This window comes from Sander lucioperca, chromosome 20 (genome assembly GCF_008315115.2).
Source record: "Sander lucioperca isolate FBNREF2018 chromosome 20, SLUC_FBN_1.2, whole genome shotgun sequence".
Taxonomy (NCBI): domain Eukaryota; kingdom Metazoa; phylum Chordata; class Actinopteri; order Perciformes; family Percidae; genus Sander; species Sander lucioperca.
This window is the reverse complement of record NC_050192.1, coordinates 23,345,810-23,368,212: the sequence shown is the minus strand read 5'-3', so window position 1 is coordinate 23,368,212 and position 22,403 is coordinate 23,345,810. Positions and strand designations below refer to the sequence as shown.

Here is a 22,403-nt window from a genome sequence, read left to right as displayed (position 1 = left end):
ACACGCTTGTGTGGCTAAATGAAGTGCCAAGTGCTGTCTCACTGTTTGAAACCTAAATGGACTGTAATGGTCCAGTTGCACTTACTCCAACTGCATAATGGGCAGACTGTGTATTTGTGCGCAGACACTTGCACTCTCACACACAAATAGGTAAACACACCCACACTTCTAGGTACTTTCTCACTTGAGCATTTCCCCGAAATCCCTTGTGTGTCTCAATCTGTCCATACAGGTATGTTGTCTCTTTGCCATTCATCTCGTTCCATTTCCTTGTGTCTCTTCTCAGCTCTCCTCCCCCCTTCTCTCCTCTTATCTTCTGATTGACAGCTCTTTTTGCAGCTTCAACCCAATCAGCTAATTGTTCATTTGGACCTAATTAGGAACATGATCTGCTGGCAGCATTAGCATAAATGACGGATTTGAGAAGGCTCCGTCTCAATCCGGAGAGCATCGCCGCTCTTATTCTTTTCACCCCCTTAGATAAAGCATTAATACCGCCCATGGATTTCAACAAAGAATCCTCTATTCATGAGCACAAGGATAGAAATGAAGAATTGTTGGCTATATCTTTCATTTTGAGTTGTGCCTAAGGCAGCCCTGTCACTCACAGTGACAGATATTGTTTCCCCGTGTTTTGGTTTGTGAATTGAGTATTGAAACCAGAATAGAAGCAGGAGGGAACTCAGCTTGTATTGAAATCATTCTGAGAAGTTATCATTAGATAGAAGAGTCAGAATCAAGACAAAGATTTGGAAGAAAAAGAAAAATGAAATCTTTAAAAGGAACCCAGGCGTTTTACTTTGCAGCAAATTAACAAGCACTGCCAATATCGACGTTTAGGCTAATCTGACTTAATGCAGGTATGAGCTGTGTGCCTCTCCTTTCCTCTCCTTTCCTCTCCTTTTCTCTCCTGCCAGATGGACACTGTCCAACCAGCAACATCTGTTTGCATATTATCAGGAGAGGTCACATCACACAACCCCTGATGCCGTTTTTAGGCCACTCAGTGCACTCAAGCATACGTTTCCCTCTGGCACTTCTATATAAGAGGAAAGGAGACTTCTTGTGAACATGTTCAAACACTTTTTTTTTTTTTTTTTTTTTTTTAAACAGAACATTTTCACTGTGAAGATGAACACTTCCCATGTGGGGTACACAGCCTGTTGACACAATAATGTAGGTTTTCAGTATATTCATTAAATAGTGATATCAGTCATTTAAAAAATGGAAAATGATTTGACAACTGGGCCAACTTCTCTTTAATTAAAAGTGTGATTTTCCCTTGGCCTTTTTAAGTTTGGTTTTCATACTTAAAGTTGTTGAGTAGTGGTGACTATTGGCCCCATAGCTGCCAGAATGTATAGCTTACTGCTTAGTGCTCACAAACTCCTAAGAAAGTATGTGCGTTAAAAAGGAACTATTTTACTAGATGTGGCTTTTAAAGTTGCCAAAATACTTTGGCTTTTAACTGATCAAGTATAGACTGTTTCTATTAAAGCCCCTATGCAAAAAGAATCCAACTTTGGCGACTCTGTATAAATACATATTTGGTGTCACTTTTTTTGTTTTTGTTTTTTTGTTAGAATTGAGCTAAATATTCAGAATCTTTGCCAATGTTCTCTTACTCATGTAGTGAAGGTTATCTTGCTGCAGGAGCATGTCACTTTAGAGATATGGAAAAGATTATCTTTTTACAGTCTGGAAAGGAGATGCTTTGAAGATTTAGGAGAGACATTAGCATCCAGCCTGTTCAGTCTGCAGGAAAGCTTATTTGAATGTAGTGCGCAACCTCCTCATCAGTCTGCCCCCTGCTGCGCGGTATTTTGTCATATTGGTTCCTAGCTGAGTCACTGCAGGCTTTAACAGCGGGGGAAGATCAGTGACTGACAGTAAAAAAACAGCTGGTAAAGTGGCATCCCCCCTCCACCCCAAACACACTATTAAATACTGTACACACTACACACAGAGGCTTACGCACACTATTCAAAATGGGCAGCCATGTTTTTTAACGCTGTCTATTGTACTGTTTTGTATCCAAGACTCAGAGACTCTGCAGATAAAAGTACAGTACATACTGTGTATACTGTAAACGCACTCAGATGGACACTCACACAGAAATGTGTGTGTGTGTGTGTGTGTGTGTGCGTGTGTGTGCGTGCGCGCGTTTTGCATGAAATATTTCTACTGGAGCCAAACATTGAGGTAAACTTGCCAAGAGGTGGATTGCAGCCTGACTGGCAAATAAAAAAAACAAACATATCATGACACAATAAAGGTGGCCTTTAAAGGGTTGGAGAAGTTTCCCTGTACCTTCAGGACACAAAACGATAAGGTTTAGTTTATAAGGCATGCTAAGCTCACAGCTCACCTCCATCTCTGCTGAAGCCCAACCATGTGTGTGCCTCTTAAAATGTCTTATCATACCTGCCAGAAGATTTAGCTGCCTTTCTGGTTTGCTACTCTGCGGCTATGCTTTATCCTTTTGCTGCTCAGGTAAATGTGTGTCTGTCTGTGTATGTTCAGTACAGGAATGTACTTTACTTGGGTTAAAAAAAAAAAACAGTATTTATTTACATTAAGTATTTATTTAGTCAGTGCCAGTAGAGTTGCACCTTCCAGTGTTATCTGCAGTGTAGATAAAGATAGTCTTTGCCATGGAAACAAACATGCTTAACACAAACTTTATATACAAAGTGATATAAATCACAAGAAAATTCTGTAATACTGCGGTAGATTTAAAAAAAAACTATTGAAAAGACAACATGTCCAGTAGGATGACATCCAGGAACACACATCACGGGGTAAAATCCCAAGAGCCAACACACTGATGTCTCACTCACATTCTTGTGTGATTAATGCAGAGCATAGAGTTGACCTTTTAGAGACTGTTCTACTCTGGCTATTAATATTCTCTCCATTTGAAGTCAAAATGATGGTGTCAAACATTAGGGGTGATATTCACTTTGTAAAGCAAGGACCTCACACATTGACCTTCAAGCTAATGACTGGTAGTGAATTTTACAGCCTCACAGCACAAAGTGATCACAGTCAAACTGCAGAGGTTTGAGGATGCTGATCGATACCAGTGACTCAACAATTGCAACTCTCTTTTCAAAAGAATTCAGCCAATATCCTTTGATTTGAAACCCCTCATGTTGTTGTCAATTACTGCTAGTCATAGTTTTTGACAGCTTTTAAATTGAACATAATGTGTGTGACTCATATTGCTGATGTTGAAATTGTTGTTTTCTTGTGCTGATGTTGCAGAGTGACGTGTTCTAACAAAGCTCTGCTCTCTTCCTTTTAATCTACTCTCTTATTTTGTCACTTTTTATTGTTCGTCCCTTAACTTACCTTGTTCCTCCGGCTCTCCCTTTCACACTCACAATTGGAGTTCCGCTCTCAAACTTTGTGTGTGTGTGTGTGTGTGTGTGTGTGTGTGTGTGTGCGTGTGTGCGTGTGCACAAGCATGGGTGCGTTCGCGTGACACGGAGAGATTGGATGGGAGAGAAAGAGGACATGCATAATTTAGGCTGCTAGGCTGAAGCTTGTGCTAATGTGCAGAACTGGACCAGAATTCACTCAGACCTCCTCTCTCTGCTCCCTTGTCCTTGCAGCTGTCCTCTAGAAAAGCTTAAGTAATGGATTTTTCTGGATGTTTTCATTTTGTTAAGTAAATAAATCACATGATTACGAAGTGTGCATTCCAGCTTTAAAACATGTCACTGTTAAGGGATCTGAGTATTACACTGGATGATGAGGAGTGGGACAGAATCTGTAGGAATATTAAAATTATGTCAAGCGATGTGAGGGAGAGCCTCATTCAGTTCAAGATTATGCATCACTTCTATTGGACTACCTCCAGATTATTTAGAATTGGTCTGAAAGACACAGCAAATTGTTGGAAATGTAAGGCAGAGGACGGCCAATTACTTCATGTCCTATGGTCCTGTGATAAGGTCCGGGAATTTTGGACCGGGATACATGATAACCTATGTCGGATTGCAGGGACCCAGGTTCCATTCAGCCCAAGATTATTTGTTCTGGATGGGTCAATCCTAAGCGGGATGGATAAGCACATAAAAAGCTGGGTCCAGACTAGTTTATTGATAGCCAGACAGATTCTTTTAAGAGGATGGAGGAATAGAGTGGGTTCGTGAGATGGCTAGTGTGGCGGCGTTTGAAAGAAATGTCATACAAATGAGGAAAGTACCTGAACTTTCTGGAGGGCTCCTAAGAAGCTTTGTGCTGGGGAGAGACTAGGCCTGTCTCAATTATTGCATAATTGTCTTATTGTCAATTATTTTACATAATCACGGTTTCTTTGTTTAACCGCAATTAATTGCTAACATTAGCTCATAGACATATATACTGTCTATAGGTTGGAGAGTTTTATTCACGAATAGAGGTGCCATGGAGTGCTAAAGATGTGAAATTTATTAACTAATAAAGACAAAGTATTTTTTGTGAAAAGGTATATGTCACCAGACAGATACAGAGACAGACAGATACACCTGATTGAGCTCAAATATACCGTACATCGACAGTTTATGCATGTAGGTAATACTTTTCCCAAAAAGGACAAATCTGAGTGAATCTCTGTCTTTCATTTTTCAAGCCGCAACTAATATATCTGTATGCTAACCTGAGATGGCAGCTCCACGCCCCAGGCCTTCTGTGTTTTCTTGGTTTTGAAAACCCCAAACATGTGGACACAGTGCCTGCACCTAACAAGGCCTGCTGAGGTGACAGAGATGATGAGCTACTGGCTGTTTGACACTATCTGAATACAGGACATGTGTAGATAGGGAGGCTTTTTGAGTCTGTTTGTGTATGTGGCAGCGGATAAAGAATGGTGTGAAAAGCTGTGACAGGCCAACAGAGCGCTTAACCACATCCTGTTCCTGCAGGTTAACAAGTTAGGAAATGTTTTGATGGAGAGAGATGCATCACTACCTCATGCTGGGTGCTGTACTGTGTGTTGTTTGTCTCTGCTTTGTGTCTTCTCTCTTCTGATTTAAGCTTCTTCTTCATCACATCTATCTCATTTGTCTGTTTTTCCTCCCAGAAAGTGCAAAGTTTGTGTGAAGCAGAGCACAAGCCAAAACGCATTCAATCAGAAAGTTAGCTTGTAAATAGATGTACTTATGACATGAATGTTTTTATAGGTCTTGTCATTGTATAGAGCATCATATAACCCTAATCTTTTAGCTACAGACTGAATTTAAAACTTCACTTGAAATCATAAAAATGTGGAATATGTAAAGACACAAAATAGATTTTCTAATCTGATATCCGCATTCTTTTGAATAGTGACCTCTTTTTTCAGTTGGTTCCACTGAAATATCTCAATAACTATTGCATGGATTGCAATGAAATTTCGTACACACATTCATAACCTTCTCGGGATGAATTCTAATAGATTTGGTGATCCCTGACTTTTCATCTAGTAGGCCATGAATATCAGGTCAAAAATGTTATTTGTCCAATACTTAAGTTCATGACCAAACACCTGCAAAACATTCCCATCAGCCTCAACAGTACTTTGTGTTTAGTGCTATTTAGCAAACGTTAGCATTCTGACATGCTTAACTAACATGGTGACAGTGGTAAACTTTATGCTTGTTAAAAATCACCAAATTGGTTAATTGTCTTTGTGAGTATGTTAGCATGCTGCCGTTAGCATTTAGCTCAAAACTAATCTAGGTATAGCCTCACAGAGCCGCTAGCATGACTGTAGACTTCTTGTTTGCCTATTAATTTAAGTCCTGTGATGATTGCTGTTTACTGTTATGTAAATCTGGGTTAGTCAAAATGAAAATGTCCATTGGTATCTGCAGTCTAATTTCGCATTAGTAACCTTTCCCCTCTCCTTGTAAAAGGGCTGCGGTCAAAGCTTAATGAATTCTGGGAACAAAGTCAGGGTGGCAGATGCTGTAGCTGTGTTCTCCATTTAAAAACAACAACCTTCCTCTGAGCGATTCCATGCTCGCATGTTTGGTGTGAAGCCCAGTAACTCCCTGTCTCCTCATTACTGTCACAGCTAAGCTAAAGGGCAGGAGGGTCTCTGTTTGCACTCCCAAACATTGATCATTTTAACCTTATTAGGTCCGCAGTTCATTTCTTTTCATTTTCCTCTCTCAAACTTTGTGTGTGTGTGTGTGTGTGTGTGTGTGTGAGAGAGAGAGAGAGAGAGAGAGAGAGAGAGAGAGAGAGAAAAAATGACTCTTGATTAATGAATCATCTCTGCTTTTGTCTTCTCAGGACCCAGATTAACTTCACCGTGGCCATTGATTTCACAGCTTCCAATGGTGAGCCTCCCATAAAAAAAACACACATACACACACACACACTAAGAGTTCCCACATCCACATAAAGACGCACAAAGTGCTCTGAGAGCATTCATTTCAAATATATGCAGATGGAGAATCAAGTGTTTCCTAATAGCCCTCTCCATCACACCTGGCAGCTAAGCTGAGTGCAGTAACATGCTCTGATGGCTATGATTAAGAACTGTGTTAACAATCTAGCCTTGAGCTCGGTCCTAGCAGCACAGGCAGCGGCAATAGATGTTTGATGCTGAGGTGTACTTGATCTGTCTGGCTCTCACTAAAATCTCAATTTAGAATGGTGACTAGTAGAGTTCAGCAGTTTATTAAAACACAGCTGGAAGAGTGAGTCAAAAACAGATTCATATTCGTTTTACATTAACGTAATTGGCAGCCAATTTAGTTCCATCAGTGATGTAATGCATGGTTTTGTTGTCATATCAGAACAGAACCACAAGACAACTATTTGTTGGTTGTTTGTTGGAATCACTGGCTGCTGTATTGAGTCACTGAACAACAAGTATTGGAAAAACATTATTTAGAAGTTCAAGTGGCTTTTCAAATAATGATAGTGGTTCCCATAAAGCAGCATAAAGCCCACACAGCTGCTGACAATTCATGTTATTTACAACACAAATGGGTAATTAATTACCTGGTTAAGTTTTTTTCTTTCTGTTAGTTAAAATGGTATCAACAAAAACGGCATTATTGACTTTTTTATTTAATCATTTTGGACCTCATAACTATATACAGTTTCCCACATACAATCACAAGAAAAAACATTTCAACTGACATTTTTTTTAAAACCATTTTACAATAAAGGCATTCATTTGTGTCACATTTTGATCCAAGGAGTAAAACTTACACAACAGAGAAACTTGGATGTTGCAATGTCTCTATATTTGATTCTTCCCACTATTACCATGGCAACTTCAGGATTCTTCATGGGAAACATTGTATTTCCTGCAGATAAAGAGATATATGGTGAGTCTACCACAATATACCTCTGGATTAATTAAGGAAGAGGTAATAACAAAGACTGAATACTGAAATGAACGCAAGTCAAAGTAGTACATTTCAAGACAGTTAGTTACTTTGGACATTTTGACACCATTGTTGTCTATCATGGTTTAGCACTAAGCCATATAAACACTTAACTTCTTTTAAATCACCACATTTACAAAACATCTGAGCAGAATAAACCCCCCGCCTACCTTAGCTATTTTACATTATTGTACCCACTGTGTGTGTGTTTGTGTGTGTGTGTGTGTGTGTGTGTGTGTGTGTGTGTGTGTGTGTGTGTGTGTGTGTGTTTTCCCTTTTTCACAAACAGGTAACCCAGCCCAGCCCACCTCTCTCCACTACATGAGTCCCTACCAGCTGAATGCTTACGCAATGGCCCTGAAGGCAGTAGGAGAAATCATCCAGGACTATGACAGCGATAAGATGTTTCCCGCGCTGGGGTTCGGAGCCAAGCTGCCACCTGATGGACGGATCTCCCACGAGTTTGCCTTGGTACGAACAAGAGGGTTCAGGATCAGGATGGAAGGGAGCCAGGGAGCGTGTAAAACTTGGATATCTTCCCTGCATTGGGTTTTTAAACCACCCAATGTGACATCACATACCTCAAGATACTTCCACTGCAACAAAAGAGGGGGTTTTTAACAAAGAAATGTTCAACAGCGGGTTGTTTTTGTCGGATTATTCATTTTTATTAATATCTTTTATATTGATTTTTGTCGCTATTTTCAAGGCAAAACACTGGTATATATAAAACCTCCACAAGCCTATTTGTTTCTCCTCAGTGCATCTGAAACTAATCGTGCAGGTTAATGATGGTTTCCTCTCCTCTCCTTAATGTAGAATGGAAACCCTCAGAACCCCTACTGTACAGGTATCGACGGTGTGATGGAAGCCTACTACCAGAGTCTGAAGTCGGTTCAGCTCTACGGACCCACCAACTTCTCCCCTGTCATCAACCATGTGGCCAGGTAACACACACACACACACACACACACACACACACACACACACACACACAATTTATAGGAGTTTTGTTTTGTGCATGGTACCAATTTTTCCAACTTCCCTCATTAATTTCTACTCAAGTGAGTGGTTTCCTATGCTTATTTTTCCACACTCTTGTCTGTTGTTTTTCAATTTTCATTATACCACATACACACTGTTTTACACTTGCATAACTGCTTATATAATGAACTTCAAATCATTTGAGTATGCGTGAAAGAACACCGGGTACATTTCACTTTGCGATAGACACTCACTCAGGTTTTCTTTAATAGGCTCCATGCAGCGACTGTTGCCAAGTAGCTAACAAGAGTTCGAAGGTGAGAGAAGAACTAGAGACACAAACAGAGAATAAGTGAAAGCTGATGGCATGTTTGTTTTCGTGTCTCTGCATAGACGAGAACATGTGCTGCAGGAAAGCCACACGGACTTGTGATTGAGACAAAGTTCGGAAATAAAAAAGACATTAAGGAACTATTCACGCAAGTGTGTAATTAAAGAGATGTACTCAAGTGAAGCCTCTCATCACGTTACTTCACATAGTTAGAAGATAATTTACTGAAATCTTAATTGCGTAGTTACACATGAAGAGGCACTCTGAAGGGAAATGGTGAAAGAAGCCGTAATACAGAGGCAGCAGATTCCTCTTATTTAGCCTGTAATGTTACCTGAAATACCCCTTCACCCTTTTTCTGACTCATGTGTTCCTTTCAGCTAACCTTGTGAATGAACGTCCCTCTTTGCTTTTGTCCACTCCTCGCTAACATGTTGGGTTTTTTTTAATGCACAAACAAATCACTAATCTTGATATTCATTCTATTTAAAGGTCCCGTATTGTGCTCATTTTCATGTTCATACGTATTTTAGGTTTCTACTACAACATGTTTACACCCTTTGACCTAGCTGTAGCAACACTTTCTACCTATAGTGGTGACATCACATCCACACGACTACACCTCACTAACTTTTGCTACACGATTTAACTTCAAGAATCGTCCCAGTTTGATAAATACTAGACTAATCAGCACATATTCTACATATTCTAACTCGTCCTCCTAAACCTCATTCAAAACTTTTAAAACTAGTTGCAGAGACGTAGCATCTTTCTGCAATTTTATTCCCTTTTTATCAACTTCAAGCCGGCTTATTGTATGTAACCAAGCATCGGCTGTTTTTTCCCCTCATCCCCCATCTGTAATCCCAGCCCCTACATCCCACCTCCACCTCCTCTCCTCTGTTTACTGATCGCCCATATATTACAGTAACCACATGTTTCTCCTCTTCCTTCACTCCCACATGCATGTAGCTTAGTAACTATTCACTTTACTCAGTGAGACACTTAAACATCAGTTATCACAAGGAGGGGGGAGGAGACAGACATAGATCTTACCTCCCTGTGCATAAAGGTGAAGCTCAAGTGACAAAAATAATCTCAGTGTGTAAATATCAGTAACAGTCAGTTCACGACTCACACAGGAGCGAAATGTCACGCTCAGCATCACAGCAAAAATTGAAAGCTGTATTGAGCTGAGGATCTATAGAATTGACTTAAAGAGAGATGCACAGAGAGAAGAATTTGACAGATTAAGATCATCCAGAGTGGGCGGTAAGTGACATTTTCTCAATAAGAAAAATCATTTTCAAAGGATGTGTAATGCCTCATTTCCACTCAACTACAGTGTTTACATGTACTCCATTTAATTTGAGAACAAGCTGAGTACTTTAATTAAAAAACACACACAACGATACCTAAAAGGATTGCAGCGCAGAAATAATGACAAAGATGGCTTTTCTGTGTTTTTGTGTGTAGATATGCAGCTTCGGTGAAGGATGGCTCCCAGTACTTTGTGCTCCTCATCATCACAGATGGCGTCATCTCAGACATGGCCCAGACAAAGGAGTCTATTGTCAACGTAAGTGCATCTACTGTGGCTGTTAACACCTGACCCTGCACTCTGACACCCCTTAAAACAAAAGGGAAAAAAGAAAGAATGCCCTCTCTTCACATATTTTTAGTTGGAGAAACATCAGTTGCATGTATAAATGGCTTTAAGTAGTAATATTAAGAATAACTAGACTTGTACGTAAAGTACTAGTCTGGAGCGATCAGAAAGTCCACAGCATTGCTGAATAAGGTTTAAACAGGTGGTTTGACGTGAGTTTGTTTGCATGCTTGGCCAGGCTCAGTGCCAGCATCAGATCCCACCTTGCATCACGAGGACTGTTGAGTCTGTGTCATTTTGCACCCTCACGAACGATGAAGTGTCTCTTATCTTAAGTACTGTTCTCTCAAAACATAAAAGGCAAACATACATTGAGTGTACTTAGTAATTTTGTAAAATATGTAATTAGTCAGGGATTGAATTATCCCTAACTAATTAAACTTCATTCATGTAGCAGTTTTTATGAATGAAAGGATAGATGCCGGGTGCCTGCTTAGCTCACCTGGTAGAGCAGGCCCATACTGTATATAGAGAATTACTCCTCGACGCAGCGGCCACAGGTTCGACTCCGACCTGCGGCCCTTTACTGCATGTCATTTCCCCTCTCTCTCCCCTTTCAAGTCTAAGCTGTCCTATCCAAATAAAGGCTTAAATGCCCCCCCAAAAAAAAAAGAAAAAGGAAAAAAAGAAAGGGCAGATGCCAAAAGTCAGAACATTAAAAACAAAGAAAGCGAATGAATGAAGAGAGAAATGATGGCATTAAGACAGCTGCTGATTTATTTAAAACCTCTAGTATTCTGTATGGAAAGTGTATCTAAAGGACGGACTGTGGCTGCTTGTTTGTGTGTAGATAACTGACATTTTCTATATGAATTCAAAGGTATATTGTTTTTTCATTTTGTGTGAATGCTGTAAAAAGATAGCAACAAATAAATCACAAAAACGTTTCCATCAAAGTAGACATTTCACCAAAAAGAAATTTCCTCATGAAAAACATTTGCAATAAATGCCACCCTTATACAGCACTATGCAGTATTTCATAATGCATAGTTGCTTAAATATAAAACCATGGAAACATGTAAGCAAATGAGTAGAACTGTCATGGTGAAAACTTGTTATTACATTTGGGCAAAAAAATGTGCCTCCTAAATTCTCGTCATCATTACTTGTTTTGCTCCTGGAAGCAAAAATCTGTCTTTGGATGACAGCTGTGCCATTATTTTCCTCATTAGGCTGCGAGGCGAATCCCTTTCAGCTTATAGATGTATTGACTATGGAATTACTACACGGAGAAAAGGCACATATTGTTGGCCGTACTAACAGATAATGTAAATCTACCAGAGACAGCACAAACGTCTCAGAGTATACTTGAATACAAGGGGTTGTTTGGTATTGACACATATTTTTACTCGTCTCTGCATATCCATCCTTTCTTGCAATGGCAACAGAAATATGATGTGACTGGGGGAGCTGTGCTGGCCTCACTTTTGACAGCATGTTATTCACCCTCCGTCCGTCCTCTCCATCACTGTCAAGTCACAGCATGCTCCAGAGGAAAGCCAGAGCACCATGTAGAATGCAAACAAAGTGAACAGTAAACGGCAGCCGTTTTTGGGAAGGCAGTGATCCATCTCAGGCCTTTGAAGGCAGAGGAGAAGAGGAGAGGAGAGGTTGAGTAGAGCGAGACGAGAAGGAGAAAAGGAGGCTGAGAGAGGAGAAGGAGGTGGTAGAGATGAGGGGACGGGGAGGGGGGGAAGAGAGCAAAGGGCAGTGGAGACGTAAAGAAGACCTTTACCTAGGGGAGCGCAAAAATAGACGAAATGTTTTGATAAGATCATCTATTGCTCTGCTGCCTGAGGTCAACCCATTGCTCAAAATACTCTATACACACACACACACACACACACACACACACACACAAACAAACAAACAAACAAACAAACAAACAAACAAACAAACACACACACATACACAATCCGCTGACCCTCTCTTTCAAATGCCCGCTCTGTGACATCTAACACACATTACCCGCACACACACACACACACACACACACACACGTCATTTATAAGCTGTCAGCGAGTCCAGGCCGTGTTGATTTTCTCGTCTCTAATATAACCCACACAGCGCTGCAGGAGGTGCTGTAGGAAACCCACATGTTTACACATACTGTATACATGGCAAGACATGAACACAACATCATGATCTGTGAATGCTTTGGTAACCGCTGATAATGACACATCATGTATCTTTTTATCCCATTAACGACTGACATGGGCAGACAAACCCAGTTTTCACAAAAGAAGAATTTTTCCAAAAATGTTGACATGTATCAAATATTCATTGTTCCTCTCCTCTCCTGCAGGCCGCCTGTCTGCCAATGTCAATCATCATCGTGGGGGTGGGGCCCGCAGAATTTGATGGTAAGTCAACAAGAATTTGTGAGTAATATTTATATGTAATAAACTTCTTTGTCTGCTCTGTAGAATCTGGGTTCTGGGCAAATTCAGCTCTATTTATGAGTTGCTGGTCCTGCTTTTGTATTTTGCAGACTTTTATTGGCACTTTGCAGGTCTTTTTTATTTTTATTTGATAACAGTGAGAAATAATGTGTGTATTTTGTTTTACTTCTCCTCAGCCATGGTTGAGTTGGACGGCGATGAAATCAGAATCTCATCCAGAGGAAGATATGCTGAGAGGGACATTGTCCAGGTACACAATCATTTCTTTCTTCTAAACCATTAAACCATTCCCCCACTGCTGTTTTCTTGTTCTCTCATGGAAAATCAGTTTTGACTGTAATCCAAAATAAAAACCACATCCAAGATTACGAATGAGCTCTGCCTCTTGGCCACCTAGATCAGTAGAGTCAAACTCACACTGGAAAATGAGAATCACATCAAGGGCTAGAAGTATAGCATATTTACATGCTTTTATTTCGCAAAAGTCAATTATCTTTGACTGCATTATTGCATGTCTTATAAAGTTCTCTAACTTACAGTTTGGTTGACATAAAACCCTAAAAATAAGTCAGCAAAAAAGTTCCTTAGCCATCATAGGAAGAAGCGACAAAAACGTGGAATGTGAAAGAGCACCAAAAACTTAAACCTAGATCCTTCATCGTCACTTTTTTCTGATTTTATCCCTAAAGATTTATTTTAAATAATACTGAATACTGGATACTGAATTTGAGAACCACTAGCAGTAAAACATCAAGGCCAAATTAACCAACTACACGACACTGGGGTAAGTATGAGTTCCTGAGCCCTTATTGACTCTGTGTTCCGCCCTTTCTCTGTGAAATGTTTACATTTTGTCTGTGCTGGGAGACTTCCTGTCCACAGGTTTGCTCCATGGTAATTTACCTAAACACAATAATTTAGGAATATGCAACTTTGAAGCACAAAACTGAGATAATGGTGGTCTTTAAACTAGATCAATACAAGGTATTTTTTTTAATCATATTTATGAATGCTTTAGTGGTGCATATTCCCAAACAAAATTTCAATTAAATCAGCACAAGTGGACACACAATAAGCCTGGAGCGTTTGGTGTCCCTGGGGTATTGGAGCCCCAGGGCAGTATCAAAACTTCAGTGACATGTTATGATATTGGAAAATGTTTGACAGACCATCGGGAAGACATTTTCCCAAAATTAAAAAAAAAAAAAACTTTGCAAAAGGATTTGTGTGCAAGGCTGTTCTAAAGGTGAGTGGCTAAAAAACACCTGAGTCCTCTCCAGGCTGTTCCAACTCCGTCTCCATGCAGACAGTCACCAGCGCACCAGATAGCAAGATGGACACACAAATGCACCACACACATACACGCAGAGAGATAATGGCATGCTCCCCAGTATCTGCGGAGAGTCTGCCAAATCTCTGTCTCTCTGTATCGTTCTCATTAAAGTGGATGCGCAGAGACCCTGAGCTGGAACCCCGGCCTACAGGGCAGCGTGGGCTCTGCGGTCAGTCACACAGAGGGGACTTTCTCACCAAGCTGCTACAACTTAGCCTTATCAGAAGCCACCTTTTTACTTCCTTTTTTTCCCAAGTGAAGTTTGGGATATAAAGTAGATCCCTACTGACTGGAAAACAGCCACAGAGACAATAAAAATAAAAAAAAAACATGGCATTGGAAAGTACAAGAGTGCTGGGATTGGCTGCTCAAAATCGTAACTATATTTAGTTTATCGTCATTCCTTCAGCCTGTCAATCATCCGTATTCATCCCTTTTGTAGGTGCTTTTTATTTGTATCCTTGTTTGTATCACTGTAAGGGATCAGCCCACAATGACAAGTATTGCCTCTCAGATTCATGTTATTCCCTTGCATCAAAGCAAAGAGAATAAATGCAAACATACAGAGTGAGCCTTTTGTTGTGACACAGCGGAGTCACATTTTCCTCCTCTGTGACCTTTATACCACTGCTGTCATATCTCGCTCGCTCACACCCTCCCTCAGCCCACGTAGGCGAGGGAGGCACGCTTGTTAGTTGGCTTTTTAATAAGCTGAAGTACAAGTACACACACACACACGCGCGCACACACGCACACACACATACATACACATGTATGCAGAAAATAAAACCTGGAGATGGTGTAAAACTAAGTCAGTAGTGGAACATAACACCAGTTCTGCCCACAGCCTCTCATTATCAGCCAGCTAATAACCCTTCGTGACATGGCGAGAGTTACATTTTGCAGCGAAGGTTTCCAGCACAAATTGGCCTCTCATCTGATCTTGTGATTGTAGGTTACAACAGCTCATTAAATAAATGATATCCGTCCTCATTTAGTTCAGCGATATCATCCATGTAAGAGTACATGCTTTTATGTGGTTTATGACATGTGAAATATGTCGGCATTTATTTCATCACAGCAGGTGGATTGGCATTGCAAAGGAGGCAGCAGTCTTTAGATGTAAATAATGAGTCACAGCAGAGCGGCCTGATCCATCTGTCCGGGGGTTCCTGAGCAAAACATTGAAACACTTATTATAAGTTATTGGAGTTGGAATCAGGGGAGAAAAAAGTCAGACAGGTGCATCCCAAGGTATTATCCTCCTTTGTATGTGTGACAAATGGCAGAAAGCCACTAATAGATTCCTGACTGACCAGTTCTTGACTTTGCTATTGTGAATGGTAGCAAGTGCTGAACCCCTTATTTGAACCTGCATATTTTCCGCCTAATATTTAATGTTGGACGTTTGCTCGAGCTAACTAGGTCCTGGTATGTAGCTGCTGGCTGTTCAATTTCACACACCAGCAACCCCAAATGGCGTCAGCGAGCTCTAATACCTAATATTCTCAGTAAAAACATCATATCACTAATTTGCACATTCTCATTTATTTAATAGCGCATAGAAAAAGAGCATTAACAGATCAATATAAATAATAACCGCATATGCAAGGGAGGCTTATCAAGGGTCACATCAAGTTTTAACAAAAAAACTAAAATAAACTTAAACTAAAAACAATTTCAAATACAAGCATAGCCATTGTTCAGTAACAAAGTCACACAGATAGGAAAAGTCATATTCATCTAAATAAAACAAACTAGTAACGCCATGAAAATAAAAGAACAAAGACTAACTAGCCTATATGCCAGCTGTGTGATTATCTAAGAAGATAGATTAAATGTTTTTATAACACTGACAGAGACTGACCTGGGCGTTGATTAATGTTGTTCCACAGTATGGGTCCTGAATAATTGACAGCCCAGTTTTAACAAGATCCTCATCTCAGTGACATTAGGGATCAGATTTTTTTTTTTTTTAGTGCTGTTTAGGAGAAAGTTGTGACATTACCTACCTCCTGTTCACCAGACAACCAGACACCAGAGTTTCATTTCAGAAAATAGGGCCAATCTGCAGCGTCTCAGTTAGGAGAGAATCTCTTCTCTGTCTTGCAGTTCATAAGAGCTCCTTCCACTTAAAACAGAGAGGATGAATTATGTTATGTCATTTGAATTTTTTTGTCTTTCTTCTTTTTCATCATTCACCCCACTCTGCTCCCATACATTTCGCCCTCATTCCTCTGCTCTTAATCTGATTTCTAATCTCGGTTCTTTTTCTTTTCCTCTTTTTACTGCACTCTTCACCTCCGTGGCTGTCCTCATTTTCCCTCTCTTTACTAAACCAAACTCATCATTTCCCCTCAGTATTTGCACTTCTGTCTCCAGCTGTCTTGTTTTAAAATGAGAACCCAGTAAATATGCCAGCATTGTAGTCAAGTCACCAACTGTCGAGTCCGAGTCAAGTCTCGGACCCCCAGTGTTCGAGTCGTGTCACCATTACCTGAGTATGTGTCCCCGTCGAGTTACAAGTCCAGAGTCTTGAGTATTCCATCACAGGTCCCTGCATGAAACGGTTACAGACTAAATATATATCAATATCTTCTATCAAATTTTTATCACATATTTCACATAAAGTTGTCAGAAACTTCAACCACCTTCTGAGTCCTGTTTAATGAATGCTTGAGTCCGATTTCGTAAATCCTCGAGTCCAAGTCATTAGCGTGCGACTCCAAGTCGGAGTCCAGAGAATAGCAACTTGGGTCGGACTCGAGTACTCCATCACTGAAATATGCACTTGATGACTATTCAATTCAATTTTATTTATAGTATCAAATCATAACAAGAGTTATCTCCAGCCACTTTACAGATAGAGTAGGTCTAAACCACACTCTATAATTTACAAAGACCCAACAATTCCAATAATTCCCCCAAGAGCAAGCATTTAGTGCGACAGTGGCGAGGAAAAACTCCCTTTTAGGAAGAAACCTCGGACAGACCCAGGCTCTTGGTAGGCGGTGTCTGGCGGTGCCAGTAGGGGGTGTGATGAACAGTGGCAATAATAGTCACAATAAAGACAAAACACTTGATGACTACATACATAATATTCTGCTTAAAGTTTGGCTACAGTTGCTGAAGTGTAAACTTCAGTTTGTCACTTTAACCCCCTTTCTTCTTCCCTCTCGTCCCTCTCAGTTTGTCCCATTCAGGGACTACATCGACCGGACGGGGAACCACATCCTGAGCATGGCGCGGCTCGCCAAAGACGTCTTGGCCGAGATCCCTGACCAGTTCCTCTCCTACATGAGGACCCGCGGGATCAAGCCGTCGCCAGCGCCGCCTCCCTACACGCCGCCTCCCTACACGCCGCCAGGGCAACCCATCCAAACCCAGATATGAGGAGCCAGAGGGAGAAAGGTTTCAGAGTCAGGGGTTAGCTGAACTTTATGCGCAAAATACTTCCACATCCCTGAAGCCGCTCTCCATGACTTGTCGTTGTGGATCACGGTGGTCTTTCTCGTGAGTTCAGAAGGCTGCATGTCGAGCCAGGAGAGTGTCACTTTTGAGGACAGGAAAAGCCAATGAGAGTCTGTTTACTTCCACTGTCAAGCATTCCTGTTACTGTCTGGAATTTATTTATTTTTCGCCTGGGAAACCTGGAAAGGCCTCGGAGAGAGTACGGAAAGTCTGATTTCCTAGCAGGGAGGAAATGAAGGAATGAAAGAGGAAATGGAGGACAGCTTTGGAAACATTGATAAGAGAATGTGTTCAGACAAAACAAAGGAATCACTTGATTTTAAATGAACTTTTTCTGTAAATAACGGGACATATGTAACTTCTTTCTCTCTCTCTTTCTCTCTCTCTCTCCAACTCACTCATTGTTTACAGTAAACGCTAACAAAGATTTTTACTGTTGATACTTTTATAAACATAGTTTCATCAATATGAAGCGACCTCTCTCTCTCTCTCTCTCTCTCTCTCTCTCTCTCTCTCTCTCTCTCTCTCTCTCTTTCTCTCTCTCTCTCTCTCTCCTGGCATGTGTGTCAGGTAGCAGCAGTGCAGGTCCTGGTAGCCCTTCTGTACCGTACCGTGCTGTACCGTACTGTACCGTACTGTACTGTATTCTGGTGTTTGTATTAACCTTTTGCATGAGTGTAGCCTCAGTCAAATGCATGCATATAGTGGCCCTGCACTACCTCTTCTATCCGTCTGTCTGTCTGTCTGTCTGTCTGTCTGTCTGTGGGGGGTGAGTGTCTGTCTGCTTGTATCTCCATTCATCACTTCACTCTCTCCGTCTGTCTGCACTGCTCTCAGGCCTGAGAAATCTGTCGATCTGTCTCCCTGTCGCAGCTTTTCTTTCTCTCTCTCTCTCTCTCTCTCTCTCTTTCTCCTGTCTTTTATGACTGTCACTTTTACTAGCTGTCCTTCCATCCAACCTTTTTTTTTGAGAGTTCTAATACGAGCTGAATAGAAAATGCATAATTTTTATGCTCATCAGAACAGGGAAGGGTTTTATTACAGAATGTCATGAACAGCAATGGAATTTCCTTTCAGTTTAGTTTGGTTCACTTGACATTTTGAAATGTAAAATATCTGCTCTACCCTGCTTCCCAGAGATGGTGTAGCCCTGTATAAGGTGTACATCTTCAAAAAGCCAGTATGTGCATTACTATTATTATTTCCAAGTGCATTTGTTGTTTTTGAGTCATGCTAGCGGCATGGCTCTTGGAATGGCAGTGTCGGTTGGTCGGTCCGCCACTTTGGTCCAGACTGAAAATTTTAACAATTATTGGATGGATTGCCATGGAATTAGGTAAAGAAATATCCATGTTCCCCTCAGGATGAATTGTAATAACTTTGGTTGTTCTCTGACTTTTCACCCAGCGCCATCATCAGGTCAACATTTTAATTTATCCAATACTTAAGCTAAGCTTAATACTAAGCAAAGATGGTAAACGTACTACAGGACCTGCTAAACAGCATGTTAACATTGCCACTGTGAGCATGTTAGCATGCTGAGGTTCGAGTTCATCCTCACAGAGCCACTGGCATGACTGTATAGAAATATGAAATATGGCCCATATTATCAAACATTTAAAAACAAATGTTTTACATTTGAAATGCCAATTTGTTAGCTCGAACCAATATGATGAAGATTCAAATCTTCTGTTTTCCAGTATTTCATATTTTTGCACAGCATTTATTTGACTTCTGAATGGAAGCATAGCTACTCACTCTCTCTCTCTCTCTCTCTCTCTCTCTCTCTCTCTCTCTCTCTCTCTCTCTCTCTCTCTCTCTCTCTCTCTCTCTCTCTCTTTGTTCTCCTCCAAACTGCCTTGGCAATATGATGCCCACGTGCCCAGGGGTTTCGTCTCATTGTGTTGTCTAACACCACATCCCCGCCCCATGTTTAAAGCGACAGCAGCTGCTCTCAAACTAAATACAGTTTGAGCATAAAGAGCCCAGTGGTCAAAAATGCAGAGGAAAACACACTTTCCCTATGTTGGCTTTTTGTTTCATTTTTATTTTTTTCAGTTTGTACTTTTTATTGCACCTTTAGCTTTGATATAGCTTTTTATATGTTTGTTTTTATGATGTGTAAACGGATGATTTGTGTGATTCCTGATGTCCAACAAGTTTCCAATTTACCATTGTTTCTAAACGACGTCTCGTTAAGAACGAGTTCAGCTTTTGTCATGAATGTGGAAGGATTGTTCAGTGTTGTAATGAAAGAGTGTTCCAATGATGATGAGTGCATGTGTTAAATGTGAATGCGTGTGTCTTTTAAAACAACATTATATGAATTGTTTAAACAGTCTTACAAAAAGTGGGAATGCAGGGACATTTATTGGATCATGAGTGAATCACATTGCAGCACCAACGATGTGGAAGGATTTTTACGCATCACAGTGATTTTGTTGTATCAACACCCTGAAGTAGTCTTATTATTTTGTATGAATAACTGGGAAGCTAATGCCCACCATATCATCTGCTGACTTTCTTACCCTGATGTCTTATACATAGAAGACTTTTTAATGAAATCATGATGTATCATCAACCCAGCACCATTTACACACACAAAAACAAACGTGTCTTTGATATACAATATATGTGCTGAGTTGCTGCTGTTGGCTGCACTAAGGTCTCCACATACTGCGTACGTTTTCAGGTGTTGCCAACAAGAGTTTCTAGGTTTTACTTTGGCGTAGTCAGCTGATTACAGTCTTTGCTACACTTTTCTACGCTCTCTGGGTATTCCCAGCAGTAAAACCTTTCCTTGTGGCCCAAAAGTGTGAAAAAAAGACACTTGCAACCCAGATGTCTTATAAACACAGTGGAGTGACCGAACATAATTATTTGTAACTGACTTTTTCTGCACAATTTGTTTTGAATATCTTACATTGCTGCCTTGTCTAGTTGCTTGATATTCCCTAGTTCATCTTTGTTTTCTCACAATCTCCCTCCTGTATAGCCACTGTGTGTGTGTGTGTGTGTGTGTGTGTGTGTGTGTGTGTGTGTTACTATATTCGTGTGGTCCAAAAACCGGGGAATACAGTATACTTGTGTAGTCTGCACAGCCTTGTGGGGCCCGAAATGCTGGACCCCACAAGGTTAAAGGGCTGTTTGAGGGTTAAGACTTGGCTTTAGGATTAGGGTTAGAATTAGGTTATGGTTAGGGTGAGGGTAAGGGTTAAGGTTAGGCATTTAGTTGTGATGGTTAAGGTTAGGGTAAGGGGCTAGGGAATGCATTATGTCAATGACGGGTCCCCACAAAGATAGTGAAACGTGTGTGTGTGTGTGTGTGTGTGTGTGTGTGTGTGTGCGCGCACGCTTGGACGCCCGGTGGAGTCGCACTCCTGCAGCCACCCACTGCGTTCAAAGCGTAGCTGGACACATCATTAGGACTGCAGGTCAAAATAAGGAGCTCATTACTGCCTCAGCAGATATACTGTAAAACTCACATCTCATTCTGTAAGAGACCCAGCACTGCGGGGGTCAGAGAAGGGATTATGTTTTGGTGGTGGGACTGCCTGCTTGGAGTCAGCTAAGTGTTTAATGTTAGTGCTTAGTGACGATTTAGCCTGAATCCCTCCAGGTAGAGACATATTTCTGTATACAGAGATAAAAGCAAACCTTTTGCAGCAGCCACTATGGTTTACTACAACTTTTATTGTTGATGCTCCTGCTATCGGTTCTCATCAAAGTGCTAAATTACTGCTAAAATGTAATTTAACAGTAGTACAGGTAGAGTCAAGTTGACTCAGTAATGTCAGTTACTCAGCAATGTCTGTCAAAGGTTAGCTAACATTAGCCAGCTTAAAGCTACCAGTCATAGTAAAGCTGTGGTGGCAGAACCCTGAGGCCCTCATGTACGTGCATTTGCAAACATAGCATTATCAGCGCCATGGCCAACCCGCAAAAAGCGCACGCTGTGATACTTTAGCTTACGTTGTATTTACCAAACCTGCAGTTCATCGGGTAATCAGCGCCTTTCTCTGCCCACTATACCGTAAATTGCACTGTAGCAAAGCGTTAAGTACTTGTGCTATGATACGGCTGAGTGCAGACTGTGATATCCTGATGCCAATATTTGTAATGTAGCGAGGAGTTTAACAACTGCTGGAATGGAATGTGAACGCTGAGTCGGAGATTCAATGTCATCTTTGATTTCTTCCAGTAACTGTAATATTGCATGGCTGCTTAATCTGTAACGCTTAATGATTTTGTGTTCACTCAACTGAAAAAGTGTGATCCTTGTGGCAAAAATCTTTTCAGCTCGTCTCCTTGGCCAATGTCTTGGTCTTGCTTGGATTACTGCTGCCATTTCACCAGGAGGCATATGCGAGGAAACCCGCTTGCGGCTGGTTTACACCTGCTTTTAAGAGGCGGAGAATTTTCACCGCAAAATAGAGGCGCGCTTTCACGGGCAGTTTTTGTACATACCGCGGAATACATAATTAGGCGCACTTTACGCTTCCCCTCCCATCTCTTTATGGAAAACTCCCACTTTCCCCTTGTTACTTCTTTACTGGTCTCGCATTGCCAGACCTTCGTCCACAGCGCTGCGGAGGAGGGTCTGGCTAGTCCACACAGCATTCCGGGATGGGAGAAAAACATGCTCTGGTTTATTGGCATGTCTTTAAACCAAACATAATCGTCTTAGGCAGCGCTAAGCTCTGGACACAATGACGGTGCCTCTGCAAAATAGCCTCGGGAAGGAACTTGTTTTGGTGGAACATGTACTTTCTAAGGTTGTTTTAGTCATGCAACAGAAAATTCAGATTGGAGAGATAGCTAGCTGTCTGGATTTACCCTG

The 22,403-nt window shown here is 41.0% G+C and overlaps 1 protein-coding gene and 1 long non-coding RNA gene across 2 annotated transcripts in view; one reads left to right on the top strand and one right to left on the bottom strand.

The window, feature by feature from the left end:
- The window catches only part of LOC116054609 (copine-8), an 84,256-nt gene extending 66,173 nt beyond the window's left edge, over positions 1-18,083 (top strand). The window contains exons 14-20 of the mRNA XM_031306244.2: positions 6,265-6,311; positions 7,663-7,844; positions 8,193-8,320; positions 10,165-10,267; positions 12,663-12,720; positions 12,936-13,009; positions 17,282-18,083. Of these exons, the coding sequence (XP_031162104.1) occupies positions 6,265-6,311; positions 7,663-7,844; positions 8,193-8,320; positions 10,165-10,267; positions 12,663-12,720; positions 12,936-13,009; positions 17,282-17,485 (796 nt within the window). The 3' untranslated portion in view covers positions 17,486-18,083. The remainder of the gene's footprint in view (positions 1-6,264; positions 6,312-7,662; positions 7,845-8,192; positions 8,321-10,164; positions 10,268-12,662; positions 12,721-12,935; positions 13,010-17,281) is intronic.
- A 2,397-nt stretch (positions 18,084-20,480) lies between these two features.
- LOC116054610 lies at positions 20,481-21,105 on the bottom strand. The gene is made up of 2 exons (XR_004106108.2): positions 20,917-21,105; positions 20,481-20,607 (listed from the first exon to the last, which is right to left on the bottom strand). It is a non-coding gene; the product is annotated as an uncharacterized LOC116054610 (long non-coding RNA).
- Positions 21,106-22,403: the final 1,298 nt, after the last annotated feature.